The 16,928-nt window shown below is 51.6% G+C and overlaps 1 protein-coding gene across 1 annotated transcript; it reads left to right on the top strand.

Moving 5' to 3' along the window:
* Window positions 1-1,822: 1,822 nt before the first annotated feature.
* Window positions 1,823-15,031, top strand: VSIG10L (V-set and immunoglobulin domain containing 10 like). Its single transcript, XM_015458264.3, has 10 exons — window positions 1,823-1,955; window positions 2,036-2,869; window positions 3,271-3,564; window positions 3,713-3,997; window positions 5,266-5,520; window positions 5,923-6,201; window positions 6,615-6,908; window positions 12,997-13,110; window positions 13,291-13,445; window positions 13,949-15,031. Exons 1-10 carry the CDS (start codon window positions 1,916-1,918, stop codon window positions 14,006-14,008), a joined length of 2,610 nt encoding a protein of 869 aa, XP_015313750.1. The 5' UTR covers window positions 1,823-1,915; the 3' UTR covers window positions 14,009-15,031.
* Window positions 15,032-16,928: the final 1,897 nt, after the last annotated feature.

Genomic DNA, 16,928 nt, shown 5'->3' with positions numbered 1-16,928 from the left:
CGCAGCATTTGTTTGGGTGGCTCTAATGGGAACTCCTAGATGCCCCAGTCACATGCCTGGCAAGCTGGCTGGGGCTGTTGACTTGAGCTGGCTGTTGGCCAGGGGCCACCATACCTCTCTATGGGGGTGATTGAGCTTCCTCTCAGCATGGCGGCTGGCTCCCAAGAGGGAGTGCCCCACAGTACAGAGAGTGGACAGTGCCAGTCTCTCAAGGCCTAGATACAGAAACGCACAGGGCCACTTGTGCTGCACCCCTTCTTGGTCCAACAGTCCCAGAGCCCACCCAGATCCAAGGAAACGGGGCATAGACCCTATTTCTTAATAGAAGAAGTGTGGCATTTGTTGCCATTTTAAAGCTACAAAACCTACCCCATGGGATTTTGAAGGGTTAATTACAATAGCACCTTCAGAACCATACCTGATATGCAGAAAATGCTCACTCTGTATTATGACCATTATTATCATCAGCATGGGGTTGGGGGGAAGCTCTCAGGAGGAGTGAGCAGCCTGACTGTCACAGACTAAGCTCTTCCCTCTGCCTGGGCAATCTCCAGCAGGTCCCTTGACATCTCTGAGCCACAGTATCCTGGTTCGTAAACACTCAGCTCATAGAGCGTTTAGAAGGGGCTCTGGCCGGTAATGCCAGAGAAGCATTTTGCACAGTTCCTGGTCCATGATAAGTGGGTAATTATTATTTTGGTTCCTAATAAGGTGAGACTTGAAGGACAAGTTGTGGTTTAGCTAGGTGGGAGCGGGTAGGGGAGTGAGCCAGAACATTCCAGGCAGAGGAAACTGTCCCGGCCAAGGCTGGGAGGGGAGAGATGGGCTGAAGAATGGTGGGGTGTTCAAAGAGTAAGTGCTGGAGGGGAAAAGGACTGGCTCTACGTGATGCAGGACCTGGATGTTCGGATGAGGAACTTGGTTGTCTTCCCAGGGCAGGTGCTGGGGAGCCATAGAGGGCTGTGTGGGTTGGCCGGGTGGGGGAGCAGCTCTGGGGTTAGAAAGACTCTTGGACCATCTGGGGATCCATGGCCTGGAGGGAGGAGGCTAGGCAAGGGGATAGAGAGAGGAGTCAGGGCCTGTGCTGGGGTCATACCAGTAGAAAGAGAGGAAGAGATGGAGCAGAGAGATTCAGGGGGCCAAGGAGGTGGTATGGGATCTGGAGATTGACAGCAGTGAGGGGAAGAGAGGCAGGAGAAAGGCTTCCAGCATCCCTCTAGAAGGTGGAGCTGATTGGAGATGGAGAATGCCTGAGGGTGGGGTTAGAGGAAAGATCCTAAGTTTAGTGGGACAGAGGGTGTATGCCGTTCTAGGGGTCAAGGAGACACAGCTCTGGGTCTCAGGAGATTTGATTGGGTGGAAGACAGCCACTCAAAACAGCCCTGAGGGCAAAAAGGGACCATAGAGAGCAGAGGAGGAGCAGGATCAGACAGGAGTATTTGAGGCCTGGCAGGACGGAGTGGACCGGAGGCCAGGAGGCTGCAGAGGAACGAGACCACAGCCATTAAGAGGCGGGGCTTTCTGAAAGCACGCCTCACCCTCCTCCAGGCAGTCTTCCTGGCTTCACCTCCACTGCTCCTCTCCACAAGCTTGCTACTAAGTTTCCAGCTGGGACTCCACTCTCACCATCTCCCCTCCACCCCCCCCCGACCCCGCTCCCAACCCTGGGCAAGTGGGGAGTGCAGGGGTCAGGTTAGGCACCCCACCCCAAGCTGGGACCAGCTGATGAGGACAAATTGGGTGGGGTCGGTGGCTCAGCCACCAGATCCGGGTGGGGGATCCTGGCACCTCCCACTACATCTGTCTTTCTTCCCCGCCCAGGAAGCTACCAGTCCTGTCAGACCTGTCCAACCCCAGAGGGATCAGTGCAGGCCCTGGGTCTTGCTCCAGTATCCTCGCGGGTGCGGCCAGCACCATGGACACCTCACAGGCTCTGCGGCTCCTCCTGCTCCTGGGTAAGCCCCCGGCTCAGCTGGTTCCCCACCAGCCCCCTTTTCTGCAGCCCAGCACCACCCTCCCCTTCTCTCCTCTGCAGCCTCTGGAGTAGAGGTCCTCGCCTTCCAAGCCTCTTCTGAAATTCAGAGAACCAGTCTCTCCTCGGACCTAGAAAGCTCTTCCCAGGGCCCGGGTGCGAAAATTCCCTCCAACAATCTCCCCAGCTGGAAATTCCCAGATCAGACGGCAGGCTCAAAAGTCTCCACGGATACCCCACTTTCCGAATGGTCTCCCAAGGGGCTGGATTTGAACGATTCCTTTGGGTCCAATATTTCTGCTCAGAGTGAAAATCTGAATCTGGAACCCTTCTCTGGAATCCCCAGTTCCAATGTATCTCCTGACACCTTGGGTTCACAAGTTGCTGCCCCAAGCTGGGAGCCTTCCTTGTCTCTTAGGACCCCAGCTTCCAGCATTTCTGCTCACTTCCCTGATACTAAAGTCTCTGTGGAGGCCCCAGCTTCAAAATACTCCCCTGAGGACAGGGATCTTGAGTTCTCTGCACAGAGCCTGGGTTCTAAAGTGTCCTCAGAGACTCATGCAGGGACAAGCTTCCCCCTGCAGGCGGGGGAGCCTCTTGCAGTCCTGGTGGGGACCACCATCCAGCTCCGGCTGGTTCCAGTCCCCAGCCCTGGCTCCCCACCCCCTCTGGTGGTTTGGCGCCGAGGTTCCAAGGTATTAGCAGCGGGGGGCCTAGGGCCAGGGGCCCCTCTGACTAGCCTGGACCCCACTTATCGAGACCGCCTACGATTTGACCAGGCCCGAGGGGGCCTGGAGCTCACCTCTGCTCAGCTGAAGGATGCTGGGGTCTACACAGTGGAGGTCATCCAGGCCGGGGTCTCGCGGCAGATCCGGGAGTTCACGGTGGGTGTGTATGGTAAGTGGGCTCTGAGCTCCAGATTGCTGACTGCAGGGGCCTGCTGGTGGGCAGGTTACCGCTGTTCTGCGGCTGTGTCCTCCCCAGAGCAAGGGTTCTAGACAAGGGAGAGGACTCCTGGGTTGGGAAGAGGCTGAAGAGGAGCTGGGGGTCAAGGCCAATGCTTGAGGGAAGTTGGACCTGGGGACCAAAACTCCTGGGGGCACTGACTCCTGAGTCCCGGAGAGGAGAGAGTTGGGGACTCAGTCTGCGAGAAGAGGATTCCTGGGGCTAAGAGGAGGGCTAAGACGGGGACTCAGCTGGGCCAGGTCCTGGGTGTAAGAGGTGGCAGGGACTGGGTCTCGGACCTAAGGGCAGCAGGGCCTGAGAGCCTAGTCCTGAGCCCATGCCCCCTCCCCCAGAGCCCCTGCCCGAGCTGTCCATGCAGCCCAAGGCTCCGGAGACCCAGGAAGGAGCAGCAGAGCTCCGGCTGCGCTGCATGGGGTGGGGGCCGGGTCGCGGGGAGCTAAGCTGGACGCGGGACGGACGCGCCCTGGATACAGTGGGGTCTGCGGGAGCGGAGCCACCGCGGATCCGCGCAGAGGGCGACCAGCTTCTCATCGCGCGTCCGGTGCGCAGCGACCACGCCCGGTACACCTGCCGCGTCCACAGCCCCTTCGGCCACACAGAGGCCGCGGCCGACGTCAGCGTTTTTTGTGAGTGGGGGGAAGCCTCCGGTCGGGGACACGGATCTGAGGGCTCAGGCTCCTGTAGTCCCTAGGGAGGATGTCTAGTCTTCGTAAATCCTGGGGCGGCCCCAGATGACCCCGACCTTCGCGGTTTCAACCCCCTTCCTCTGCCTAGATGGCCCGGATCTGCCGGTCATCACTGTCTCCTCGAACCGCGATGCCAACCCCGCCCTGTATGTCACCGCGGGCAGCAACGTGACCCTGAGCTGCACCGCCGCCTCTCGGCCACTGGCCGACATCACCTGGAGTCTGGCCGACCCCGCCGAGGCCGCCGTGCCCACCGGCCCACGCCTCCTGCTGCCCGCGGTCCGGCCCGGCCACGCTGGCGCCTACGCCTGTATCGCCAGGAACCCGCGAACCGGCAGCCGCCGCCGCTCACTGCTCAACCTCACGGTGGCTGGTGAGTGTGGCTGGGCAGGATGCAGGGGCGGGGCCACCAAGGAGGGGCGGGGATGCCCGGGAGAAGGGGCGGTACCAGCGAGCGTCTGGGACTCCTGGAGGGGGCGGGGCCAGCATGGAGGGGCGGGGCCGACAGGGAGGGGCGGAGATCTCTGTAGAGGAACAGGGATGCCCAGGAGAAGGCGAGGAGCAAGGATGGCGAGGAGAAGGGCCTGGGTCAGCACCGAGAGGGCGGGGACTCCTGGGCAAGGGGCAGTCTCAACAAATCAAGCAGCGGACGTAAATCGCAAAAGACCCTGATGCTGGGAAAGGTTGAAGGTAGGAGGAGGAGGGAGCAACAGAGGATGAGATGGTTGGATGGCATCACTGACTCAATGGACAGGAGTTTGAACAAACTCCGGGAGATAGTGAAGGACAGGAAAGCCTGGTGAGCCGCGGTCCATGTGCCCGCAAAGAGTCGGACATGACTGAACGACTGAACAACAAAGTAAATGACAAAAAGTAGTACTCTTGCCTGGAAAATCCCATGGACAGAGGAGCCTGGTAGGCTGCAGTCCATGGGGTCGCTAAGAGTCAGACACGACTGAGCGACTTCACTTTAACTTTTCACTTTCATGTATTGGAGAAGGAAATGGCAACCCACTCCAGTGTTCTTGCTTGGAGAATCCCAGGGACAGGGGAGCCTGGTGGGCTGCCGTCTATGGGGTCGCACAGAGTCGGACACGACTGAAGCGACTTAGCAGCAGCAGCAGCAGCAGCAGCAGCAGGAGATAGGAAAGGGCCTAAGTTGCTTGGGCCAGTAACTGGGATCAGGAAAAGAAGTTACCTGGGAAAGGGGACGGAGTCACAGAGGAAGGGGCGGATTCATTCTAGAAAGGGACAGGGTCATCTTAGAAAGGGGGCAGGCCCAGTAGGAAGGGCAGGGGTGTCAACAAAAGGGAAGGGGTCAATAAGAAGAGGCTACTCAGAGTAATCAAAGAGGGGGCCCGAGACCCTGGTGGAAGGGGTGGAGCTAGAAAAGGGGGCGGGGCTACGAGCGGAAGGAAAAGAATCAGAGTGGCAAGATGAAGCTTCCTTAGGAAATCGGCGACAGGCAGTGGGGCTGTCCACTTAGCCCTGGGGTTGCCGGAAAGCGAGAGGGGTTTACACGAGAATGGGCGGGGTCAGTGCCTACGGGGCGGGGTCAGGTGAAGAAGAAGAGTAAAGGGGCTGGGGGGGGGAACGGACACAGAGCCGACTGACCCCTTGATCTCTCCCTTTCCTCTACAGATTTGCCCCCCGGGTCCCCTCAGTGCTCAGTCGAAGGGGGTCCTGGGGATCGCAGCCTCCGCTTCCGCTGCTCGTGGCCCGGCGGGGCCCCTGCCGCCTCCCTGAAGTTCCAGGGTCTCCCCGAAGGCGTCCAGGAGGGACTGGCGTCCCCTGTGCTCCAGGCAGTGGTCCCCGCCCACCCCCGGCTCAGCGGCGTCCCCGTCACCTGCCTTGCTCGCCACCTGGTGACCACGCGCACGTGCACTGTCATCCCGGGTGAGAGCCTGTGGGATTTCCTTACTGTTTCCCTCGAGGAGGAGCTGGTACTGCTTTGCTCCTTCAGGACTCGAGGGAGGAGGATTTCCTCTGTTTTCAACCCTACAGATGTTCGGAGGTTTTCTCTATACCTCAAGCAGGGGCCGGTCCAAAATTTCTTTCCTGGACCCACCAAGAGAACTGACACTTTCCCAAGTGTTCAGAGCAACAAATGGTTGAGAATAATATGACCTGGTCTGCTGCATGTATTTCATAAGTCCTCGTTAAGGAAATCAGACGAATGAATGAGGGAGAGAGTGAAAGGGCAGATCTTCCTCTTGTGGCTAAGGTGCCCTATTAGATTCACCAAAGGGCACAGGACTCCTTCTTTGACTTTCTTGCTCGGGTTTCTTCCGGCTACAGAGGCCCCCCAAGAGGTCCTGCTTCACCCAATCGTAGAGGAGACACGGTCTGGAGAGGCAGAGGTAGCCCTGCAGGCGTCTGGCTGTCCCCCACCTTCCAGAGCATCCTGGGCCAGGGAAGGGAGGCCCATAGCCCCAGGAGGTGGGGGACGCCTGCAGCTCACTGAGGATGGGCGGAGACTTCTCATTGGCAACTTCAGCCTGGACTGGGACCTGGGAAATTACTCCGTGTTGTGCAGTGGGGCGCTGGGTGCTGGGGTCGACAAGATCACCCTCATTGGTGAGTCCCACCTTTTCCCAGAATCTCTCTTCTCCGAAACCCAGGAGACTGGGATTCCAGCCAGTTCCTCCCTCAGACCTAGGGCTCCAGACCCCCAGCCCCTCATCCTTCAGACACAGAAATCTTTGTCCTGGGCCTCCTCCAACCCCAGACCCTAGGACTCCCACCCCCAGATCCCTGATCCCTCAGGGAATCCTGGACCTCAGTCACTTTTTCCAGGGAACCCTCAGACCCTTGCTCACTCAGACCCAAGAGTCCAGGCCCCCATTCTCTTCCTGTCTTAGATCCAGGAGTTGGGGTCTCCAGACCCTCTGCTCCTAGGACTTAGAAGTCTAGGTCTGTGACCCCTGTTCCTCTCCCTCTTGGACCAGTGAATCCAGCTTCCACCTTGACCTCCCGCCTCACCCCTCCAGGACCATCCATCTCCTCGTGGAGGCTGCAGAGAACCCGGGATGCAGCAGTGCTGACTTGGGATGTGGAGCGCGGAGCCCTGGTCAGCCGTTTCCAGATCCAGGCACGGGTGGAGGCCCCTGACCCGGGCAGAGCCATCGCCTCGGACTGGGTCTCCCTGCTCATCCTGGGGCCTCGGGAGCGTTCAGCTGTGGTGCCCCTCCCTCTTCAGAATCCCAGGACCTGGGTCTTTCGTATCCTGCCCACCCTGGGGGACCAGCCAGGGACGCCCTCCCAAAGCCAGATCTACCGGGTCGGTGAGTTGGAGCCTTTCTCCTGGACTTCCCCCTCTCAAGACTCTTTAGTTGGATCTTCCTTCTTTCTCTGCATTAGTTTCCTGGGGTTGCCGTAATTAGATACCTTGAACTGTGTGGCTAGAAACAACAGAAATGTATTCTCTGCCAACTCTGGAAGCCAGGAGTCTGTGCAGGGTCACGCTGCCTCTGAGACTGTTGAGTTGTTTTTTGTTTCTGTTTTCCGTGTACTGTGTGTTCCTTGTGGTGCACAGGCTTCTCTTGTGGAACCTGGGCTCCAGAGCGTGTGCGCTTTTCTTTAGTTGTGACCCACGGAGCTTAGCTGCCTGTGGCCTGTAGGATCTTAGCTCCCCTGACCAGGGATCGAACTGCACATCCCATCTGAATAAGGTAGATTCTTTTTTTTAATTAATTTAAAAATTTTGACTGCACTGGGACTTCATTGCAGCCCACAGGCTTAGTTGCCCCAAAGCACATTGTCTTAGTTCCCCCGATCTCATCCCATGCATTGTAGGCAAATTCTTAACCGCAGGACCCCAGGGAAGTCCCTGCCTCTGAGATTCTGCGAAGAATCCTCACTTGCCTCCTTCTAGCTTCTGATAAAGCGAAAGTGAAAGTCACTCAGTTGTGTCCGACTCTTTGCAACCCCATGGACTATATACTCCATGGAATTCTCCAGGCCAGAATACTGGAGTGGGTAGCTGTTCCCTTCTCCAGGGGATCTTCCCAATCCAGGGATCAAACCCAGGTCTCCCGTATTGCAGGCAGATTCTTTACCAGCTGAACCACCAGGGAAGCTCTCTATCATCTGATAGTGACTGTCAATCCTTGGCATTACTCCAGCCTCTGCCTTCAGCCTCTCACAGTCTCCTCCTCCTCCCTGTATGTGTCTCTGTCTTCCTATAAGGACACAAGTCATATCCGATGAGGAACCACCCTAATGATCTTATCTTGACTTGATTGGTTGAATTGTGCTCCCCCCTGCAAAAGATACAGTAGCCCCTTTATCCTCGGTTTTGATTTCCGAGGTTTCAGTTACGAGGGGTCAGCCGCAGTCTGAAAATATTAAATGGAAAATCTCAGATATAAACGATTTATAATAGGTTTCTCAAGAGGCAGTTCAGGTGGTCTGGTATTCCCATCTCTTTCAGAATTTTCCACAGTTTATTGTGATCCACACAGTCAAAGGCTTTGGCCTTGTCAATAAAGCAAAAGTAGATGTTTTTCTGGAACTCTCTTGCTTTTTCCATGATCCAGCGGATGTTGGCAATTTGATCTCTGGTTCCTCTGCCTTTTCTAAAACCAGCTTGAACATCTGGAAGTTCACGGTTCACATATTGCTAGAGCCTGGCTTGGAAAATATTGAGCATTACTTTTACTAGCGTGTGAGATGAGTGCAGTTGTGCGGTAGCTTGAGCATTCTTTGGCATTGCCTTTCTTTGGGATTGGAATGAAAACTGACCTTTTCCAGTCCTGTGGCCACTGCTGAGTTTTCCAAATTTGCTGGCATATTGAGTGCAGCCCTTTCACAGCATCGTCTTCCAGGATTTGAAATAGTTCAACTGGAATTCCATCACCTCCACTAGCTTTGTTCGTAGTGATGCTTTCTAAGGCCCACTTGACTTCACATTCCAGGATATCTGACTCTAGGTGAGTGATCACACCATCATGATTATCTGGGTCGTGAAGATCTTTTTGTACAGTTCTGTGTATTCTTGCCACCTCTTCTTAATATCTTCTGCTTCTGTTAGGTCCATACCATTTCTGTCCTTTATCGAGCCCATCTTTGCATGAAATGTTCCCTTGGTATCTCTAATTTTCTTGAAGAGATCTCTAGTCTTTCCCATTCTGTTGTTTTCCTCTATTTCTTTGCATTGATCCCTGAGGAAGGCTTTCTTATCTCTTCTTGCTATTCTTTGGAACTTTGCATTCAGATGCTTATATCTTTCCTTTTCTCCTTTGCTTTTCACTTCTCTCCTTTTCACAGCTATTTGTAAGGCCTCCTCAGACAGCCATTTTGCTTTTTTGCATTTCTTTCCATGGGGATGGTCTTGATCCCTGTCTCTTGTACAGTATCACAAACCTCCGTCCATAGTTCATCAGGCACTCTATCTATCAGATCTAGGCCCTTAAATCTATTTCTCGCTTCCACTGTATAATCATAAGGGATTTGATTTAGGTCATACCTGAATGGTCTAGTGGTTTTCCCTACTTTCTTCAATTTAAGTCTGAATTTGGCAATAAGGAGTTCATGATCTGAGCCACAGTCAGCTCCCAGTCTTATTTTTACTGACTGTATAGAGCTTCTCCATCTTTGGCTGCAAAGAATAGAATCAATCTGATTTCGGTATTGACCATCTGGTGATGTCCATGTGTAGAGTCTTCTCTTGTGTTGTTGGAAGAGGGTGTTTGCTGTGACCAGTGTGTTCTCTTGGCAAAACTCTATTAGCCTGTGCCCTGCTTCATTCCGTAACAGGCCAAATTTGCCTGTTACCCTCGGTGTGTCTTGGATTCTGAAAGAGATGGGAATACCAGACCACCTGACCTGCCTCTTGAGAAACCTATATGCAGGTCAGGAAGCAACAGTTAGAACTGGACATGGAACAACAGACTGGTTCCAAATAGGAAAAGGAGTCAAGGCTGTATATTGTCACCCTGCTTATTTAACTTCTATGCAGAGTACATCATGAGAAATGCTGGGCTGGAAGAAGCACAAGCTGGAATCAAGATTGTTGGGAGAAATATTCAATAACCTCAGATATGCAGATGACACCACCCTTATGGCAGAAAGTGAAGAGGAACTAAAAAGCCTCTTGATGAAAGTGAAAATGTAGAGTGAAAAATTTGGCTTAAAGCTCAACATTCAGAAAACAAAGATCATGGCATTTGGTCCCATCACTTCACAGGAAAAAATGGGGAAACAGTGGAAACAGTGTCAGACTTTATCTTTTTGGGCTCCAGAATCACTGCAGATGGTGACTGCAGCCATGAAATTAAAAGACACTTACTCTTGGAAGGAAAGTTATGACCAACCTAGATAGCATATTCAAAAGCAGAAACATTACTTTGCCAACAAAGGTCTGTCTAGTCAAGGCTATGGTTTTTCCAGTGGTCATGTATGGATGTGAGAGTTGGACCGTGAAGAAGGCTGAGTGCCGAAGAATTGATGCTTTTGAACTGTGGTGTTGGAGAAGACTCTTGAGAGTCCCTTGGACTGCAAGGAGATCCAACCAGTCCATTCTAAAGGAGATCAGCCCTGGGATTTCTTTGGAAGAACTGATGCTAAAGCTGAAACTCCAGTACATTGGCCACCTCATGGGAAGAGTTGACTCACTGGAAAAGACTCTGATGCTGGGAGGGATTGGGGGCAGGAGGAGAAGGGGACAACAGAGGTTGAGATAGCTGGATGGCATCACCGACTGGATGGACATGAGTTTGAGTGAACTCTGGGAGTTGGTGATGGACAGGGAGGCCTGGCGTGCTGCAATTCATGGCGTCTCAAAGAGTTGGACATGACTGAAGGACTGAACTGAGCTGAAGTTTTAAATTGCATGCCTGAGTAGCGCGATGAGATCTCACGTCGTCCACTCCATCTCACCTGGGAAGTGAGTCATCCCTTTGTCCAGCATATCTTGCCTGTTAGTTACTTTGAAACTGTTCCAGTTGTCAGATCAACTGTCATGGTATGTCAGGGCTTATGTTCAAGAAACCCTTATTTCACTTATTAATGACCCCAAAGGGCCCGAGTAGTGATGCTAGGGGAAATGTAGATACATAGGTCCCTGTGTGACCTTATTTGGAAATGAAGTCTTTGCATATCATCTTGACTTGATTACATCTGCAAAGACTGTATTTCCAAGTAAAGTCACCTTCACTGGTACTGTATCTTTTGGGGGAGGAGACAATTAGTAACACTCTCCAACTTCCTTTTCAAAATTTTTATTGATTTAGTTAGCTGCATTGGTCTTAGTTGCAACACATGGGACCTTCATTGCATTGCGCAAGATCTTTCGTGGCAGCGCACACTCTCTAGTTGTGAAGCGCGGGGGTTTCAGTAGTTTCGAATATTCCCACTTCTAAGTACTGGATGTGTCCTTCCTTAGCTCTCTTCTCCACCTATATTTCTCCCCAGTGTGGCCTTTCCACTCTCACTGCCTTAAATATCATCAATACTCAGATGATGCTCAAATGTCTGATCTCCAGCCCAGACCTCTGAACTCCAGACTTGAAAAGCCACTTCCCTACTTGACATCTTCACTTTTAATGTCCAACTGACATTTCAGACTTTACATGTCCAAAATAAACCTCTTGATATTTCTCCAAACTCTACCCTGCCCACCCCTCTCCTGTCAACTCCCCAGTCTTTCTATCCTGGAAAATGGTACCACCCACATGCTGACATCACCTGTAACATCCCAAATATCTCCAGAGTCCCATCACTTCCTTCCAAAATGCTTTTTTTTTTTTGTTTTAAATTTTTTATTTTTTAAACTATGAAAGTATGATAATACATTTACAGGAGACTTGGAAAATACAGAAGAAAGTTACACGTAGTTCAACTATATATTGTAATTATTTTTTAAGTAGATAAATTAAGATATTTAGCTGTACTTTCAATATCACACTCAAAAATTAATAGAATGTATAGACAGAAAAGTAGAAGGATATAGTAGATCTGAAAAGCACTATGAGCCAATCCAACATAATTAAAATTTATACAATTTTCACACAAGAGCAGGGTACAAATTCCATTCCAAGATGCTTTCTTAATCATCTGCTTCTTTCCATCTTCACTTCTACACTCTGGTCAGACACCACAGTCCTCTCTTGCCTGGACTGCAGTAGCCATTTTCCTGGTGTCTTTATGACCCCTCTTGCCAGCTTACAATCCATCCTCCAAGTAGACGCCAAAGTTATGCAAATCAGACCATGTTGCTGCTACCTTGCTTAAAAAGCCTTTCATGCCCAGGCTCTGGCCCCTCTTAATCCCTCTAACCTCAACCCTTACCTCTTCCACCTTCATTCCATATCCTCCACCCACACTGGCCTTCATTGAACACAGATAACTCTTTCCTGCCTCTGAGTCTTTGCATATTCTGTTCCCTCTGCTTGGCACACCCTTGTCTCCCTGTTTAGCATGCCTGGCTCCCTATTCCCCAGGTCTCTGCTCAAATGTTACTTCCTTGAGGACCTTCCCTCACCAACTTTTCTAAATGTCACCTCCTCTTCCGTTATTTTTGTCATTTGTTGTTGTTCAGTGGCTAAGTCGTGTCTAAGGCAACAGCATGGACTCCCATCCATGCTGCTAGCATGCCAGACTCCCGTTCTTCACTATCCCCAGGAGTTTGCTCAAGTTCATGTCCATTGCACTGGTTGATGCCATCCATCCATCTCATCCTCTGCCACCCCCTTCTCCTTTTGCCTTCAGTCTTTCCCAGCATCAGGGTCTTTCCCGAGGAGTAGGTTCTTCACAGCAGGTGGCCAAAGTATTAGCACTTCAGCTTCAGCAGCAGTCCTTCCAATGCATATTCAGTGTTGATTTCCTTTAGGATTGACTGGTTTGATCTCCTTGAAGTGCAAGGGACCCTCAAGAATCTTCTCTAGCACAATTTAGAAGCATCAATCCTTTGGCACTCAGCCTTCTTTCTGGTCCAATTCTCACATCTGTACATGACAACTAGAAAAACCAAAACTTTGACTGTGGGGACCTTTGCCAGCAAAGTGATGTGTCTGATTTTGCTCCTGAAAGCAGAGACATCAAAAGCAAATTTCTCTCATAGCTCATTTATTTTTTCTTCTGAACACAATCTGTAATTATGTTATATATTTCCCCATTCGTTTCTGATTTCCCTCCTAATATTAATATCAACCCACAGGATAGTGGGTATCTTGGTTTGCTCACCAATGGATCTTCACCGCCTGACAGAATGCCAGACACACCACAGTCATTCAGGAAACATTTAATGAACTGAGGTGTAAGGGGTCTCAGATTCCTGGGTTCTGACGAATGGAGGGTTGAGGCAGAAGGCTCAGGAAACAGGTCCGGCTTTGGTTCCGTTCCCCTTATTCCCTTTCTCTTGGTTTCTTCCAGGTCCCACCCTGGGCCCCGGGGCCATCGCTGGCATCGTTCTGGGGTCCCTACTAGGCCTGGCACTCCTGGCAGCTCTTCTCCTCCTGTGCATCTGCTGTCTGTGCCGCTCTCGAAGTACGTGGGGAACCCACTCCTGGAAAGAGTCCCACTGGTTCAGCCTCTGAACCAATCAGCAGCAGTTACCTCCAGTCCATCTAATCCACCTTCAGCCCAGCTTCCTTTGCCATTGACTGAATGGGCATGTGAGTACAGCCAATCAAGCATTCCTATTTCTCTTCCTCTTCCCTTTCCCAGGAGAGGCGCATAAGAAAAAGAAGCAACCTGGCACGTGGACCCCTGTAGTCCCCCAACCGGAAAAGAAGGTGCAGAGCTTGACCCCAGTGCACACCCCACAGCCTCTGCCCCTCAAAGTACCGCTGGAGAACCCTAGCCCAATCAGGGCCCACCCAGTGAGTATGGGTGCCCCAGGGTCCTGGAATGGGGGTGGAAATTTTTGTGTTTTAGTCAGGCAGAGGAGATGGTCAGAGTTCTCTTCCTCCAGCTTTTTTTGTTGGTTCAGAAAGTTGATAGATTTTCCCCCTCTTTTTTTTTTTTTTTGATACACAGAAGTTGGACAGGACTTTCCATCGTGTGTATATATATATATATATATATATATATATATATGCGTGAAATTCCAATTTCCCCAAAATGCCTTCATTCATTTCAATAAAAATTGGGAAAGCTTTCATTTTCTCTCTGAAGTAGGACAGAACATCTCTTCCCCATAAAATTTGAGTTGTTGCATGCCTTGTTTCTCCCAAGGGTGACTAGACCTTTTTTCCCCTTTGTAAATGGGGAAATTCCCCTCAGCTAATTTTGGAATGGTGCGAGCTAGCACTGGGAAAGGGTGAGTTATGTCACATCCAGGGTAACTCTTGTGGTTGTTCCCCGTCCCTCTTCTCTCTTCTAGGCCACTGGCATGCCTCCAGGTGGGGGCCCCAAAACCGTTCGGGCAGCTACACAGGTGTGAGCCAGGCGAGTGGCTCGCTCTGTGCAGGACTTTGGGGGTGGGACTTCCTGTTTCGCCTTCGTAGCAGTCAGGAACTTCCTGTCCCACTGTGATTGATGGTTCGACCTGGAAAGTGGGACTTCCCGTCTCCCTCTCTCAGCGCCCAGGAAGATTCTCCCTGTATTCATGCAACTAAGGAGATAGGGCTCCACGGCTGGGAGAGACTCCTGCTAACCGAACAGTGTGGTTTGTACAGCCTTCAAGCGGGCAAGGGTTTGTGCGGCCGGGAGCTGGAGAGGGTGCCCTGCCTCATTCTCTGAAAAGGTCTTCCTATATCCATGTTTGCCTCTTCCAGGCTACGCCCCATCCAGCTCCCAGAATCTTCATCTTAAATCAGATCACATACCTCTTCTCTTTAAGCCCTTCTAGGGTTGCCCATTGCCCTTCAGATATTATCCAAGCTCCTCATTGAGACCTTTGTTGAAGCTTTGTGGTTTGGCCTCTGTTGGCCTCTCTAACCTCTCCTTCCAGAAATTTCACCCCTGCTTCTCTTCTCCATACTTTAGTTTGCCTCCAGGCCTTTACTTCTAGAGTTTACTGCACCTGGAGCAGGATTCTTTGCTCTACATCGTTAATATTTCAAGTACAAAGGGAACTGTTACCATCTTAAAGGACTCTTCTCTAACCCATGACCCAAACCTGCCTTGGCTATGAATTGAGTCCTAGAGGCTCTGGACTTCCTGCTTCTTGTATGTAAATATGTAATTACTTGTTTAACCTCTGACTTCCTCTCTAAACTGAGAGTTATACGAAGGTAGAGACCATGTCATTATCACCAGCATTTAACACAGAGTTTGGCATAAAAACATCCCTAAGTATTTGTCATCTGATCAAATGTCTGGGGCCAGTGAAATTCAGGACTTGCTACTGCTCTCCCGAGCAGGATGACTTCCTTTTCCAATTGAGTTTCTCACTGGAAATGTAAGGAGTGCATCAATGAAGGTTAGTTTGGCTATAAGTAATAAAGTAAATGATGGAAAGAAATATGGAGGTAGGCAGTTTCAGTGTGGCTCAACAACTTAGTGACACCATCAAGTATTTGGGTTCTTTGTGTCCTGCTTTGCCACCCTATGTGTTGGCATATTGTCTCAAGTAACAAGATGGCTGCTGCAGCTCCAGGCATCACATCTTCACACAATTATATCTAATGACAAAAGGAAGGGAGCAGGGTTCCTTTCCTCACATGAATGAGGGGAAATTTTCCTGGAAGCCTGATAGCAAACTTCCCTTAAGTCTCACTGACCAAAAGCTGGCCATATCACTGTGAGGGAGGCTGGGAAACCAAATATCTCAGTCTGTGTCATGGAAGGTGGGCAAAGATGAAAGTGTAAACAAATAACTAAAGCATAGGCAACAATATCTGTCTCGGAGAGGCAAGGATGTGAGCCATTCTGGCTAAAGTTTGGTGTGAAAGAGGCCTTTGGAAAATAGAGACCTTGGATCTTTTTAGAAAGGTGATGGCTGGAGTCCTGGAACCTCTACATCTCTTCTATGTCAGTGAGAATTTTCATTTCTTTTGTAATCACTAGAAATTGAAAACCTAACATGAGTTGGTTTAAACATACATGGGACTTTATTGCTTATGTAAGTGAAGGTAGGCATCAGGTAAGTTTTGATCCAGTTGCTCAAATGATGTCATCATGGACTCAGTTTCTCTAGACTTTTCACTCTGCATCCCATGGTGTTTCTATCACTCGCAGGCTCTATGTATTGTCCTCCCCACCAGTGCTATCCCCATAGACCCAAGATCTCTCCATGCGATGGAGAATAGACATCCTGCAGATCTTGACTTCATATTACTGAGCCACATTATCCCAACAGAAGAGCAGCTCTTCCCGGGAAATCCACACGGCTCTGGTGTTCGTTCTCTCATTAGTCTGGTTGAGCCATGTGCCCACCTCTGAACCAGTCACAGTGGGAAACGGGCTATGCCGAGTAGCTTCAGCCAATCAGGGGCCACCTCTGTAAATAGGTCAATTCCAAATCTACCAAAGAGAAAGGGGAGGGCAGAAGTGAAGCTGGGGAGGCACCACCAATGACCAGGAGTCTGCGCTCCACTCACCCATATGCTTACTGACGTTGACACTGGCAGGCGGAGACTTTGGAAAAAGGCGTTTATTGGTGTGGCGGTCTCAACACTCCCCATGAATCGGAACACACGGCCCCCAGGGCCCCCCCCCCCGCCCCCTCCCTGGCACCCCTCCCCCTCCCCTCCCTGTCCCCTGGACCCTGGGAATGGAAGACAATGTGGGATGGGGCCCCCATCTGAGGTACAGTCACTGCCCCTTGCCCCCCTGCCCCTGCTCTGCCCTCTCTCGCCCTCCCAAGCTCTGGGTGGTATAGTTTGGGGTGGGTGCTTATAAGAGGGTCTCCCGAGAGCTGGAGTTGGTAACATCTTGGTCTGGACTGGGAACGTCTGTGTGATGCCCCTCTCTTCCCCCATTTTGTGGGATGTGGTGTGCCAGCATGGGGTATACCTACAATCCGAGCTGAAGTTACAGCCTCGGAGCGCCTTTCTGACATAGTTGCTCATCCTCGGGGGAACCACAGCTGGTCACCGGCTACAGGACAGCTGGAGCCAGGGGGCTATTGCTGGTCACAGTCGCTGGTGTGTGTGTGTGTGTGTGTGTGTGTCTAAGTGTGTGTGTGTGGGTGGTCAGGTCAGCCTTTGGGAGGGTCAGTTGGTGGAGAGGCCAGGCAGTGGTGGACCAGCAAGCTCACACTTGGCCGGCCGTAGGGGCGCTGAGGGCAGCTGGCGGGCGCTGCAGGCGGCCGAAGGGAGTGGGGGCGGGCTAGGGCAAAGCACTGAGACAGGTGACAGCAGGCACCGGCCTGACAATTGGACGGAAGCACCGATCGGCCCGGGAGAGGGCCAGAAAGT

Source organism: Bos taurus, chromosome 18 (assembly GCF_002263795.3).
Source record: "Bos taurus isolate L1 Dominette 01449 registration number 42190680 breed Hereford chromosome 18, ARS-UCD2.0, whole genome shotgun sequence".
NCBI lineage: Eukaryota > Metazoa > Chordata > Mammalia > Artiodactyla > Bovidae > Bos > Bos taurus.
The sequence above is the reverse complement of the archived record's forward strand: the minus strand, read 5'-3'. Positions and strand labels throughout refer to the sequence as shown.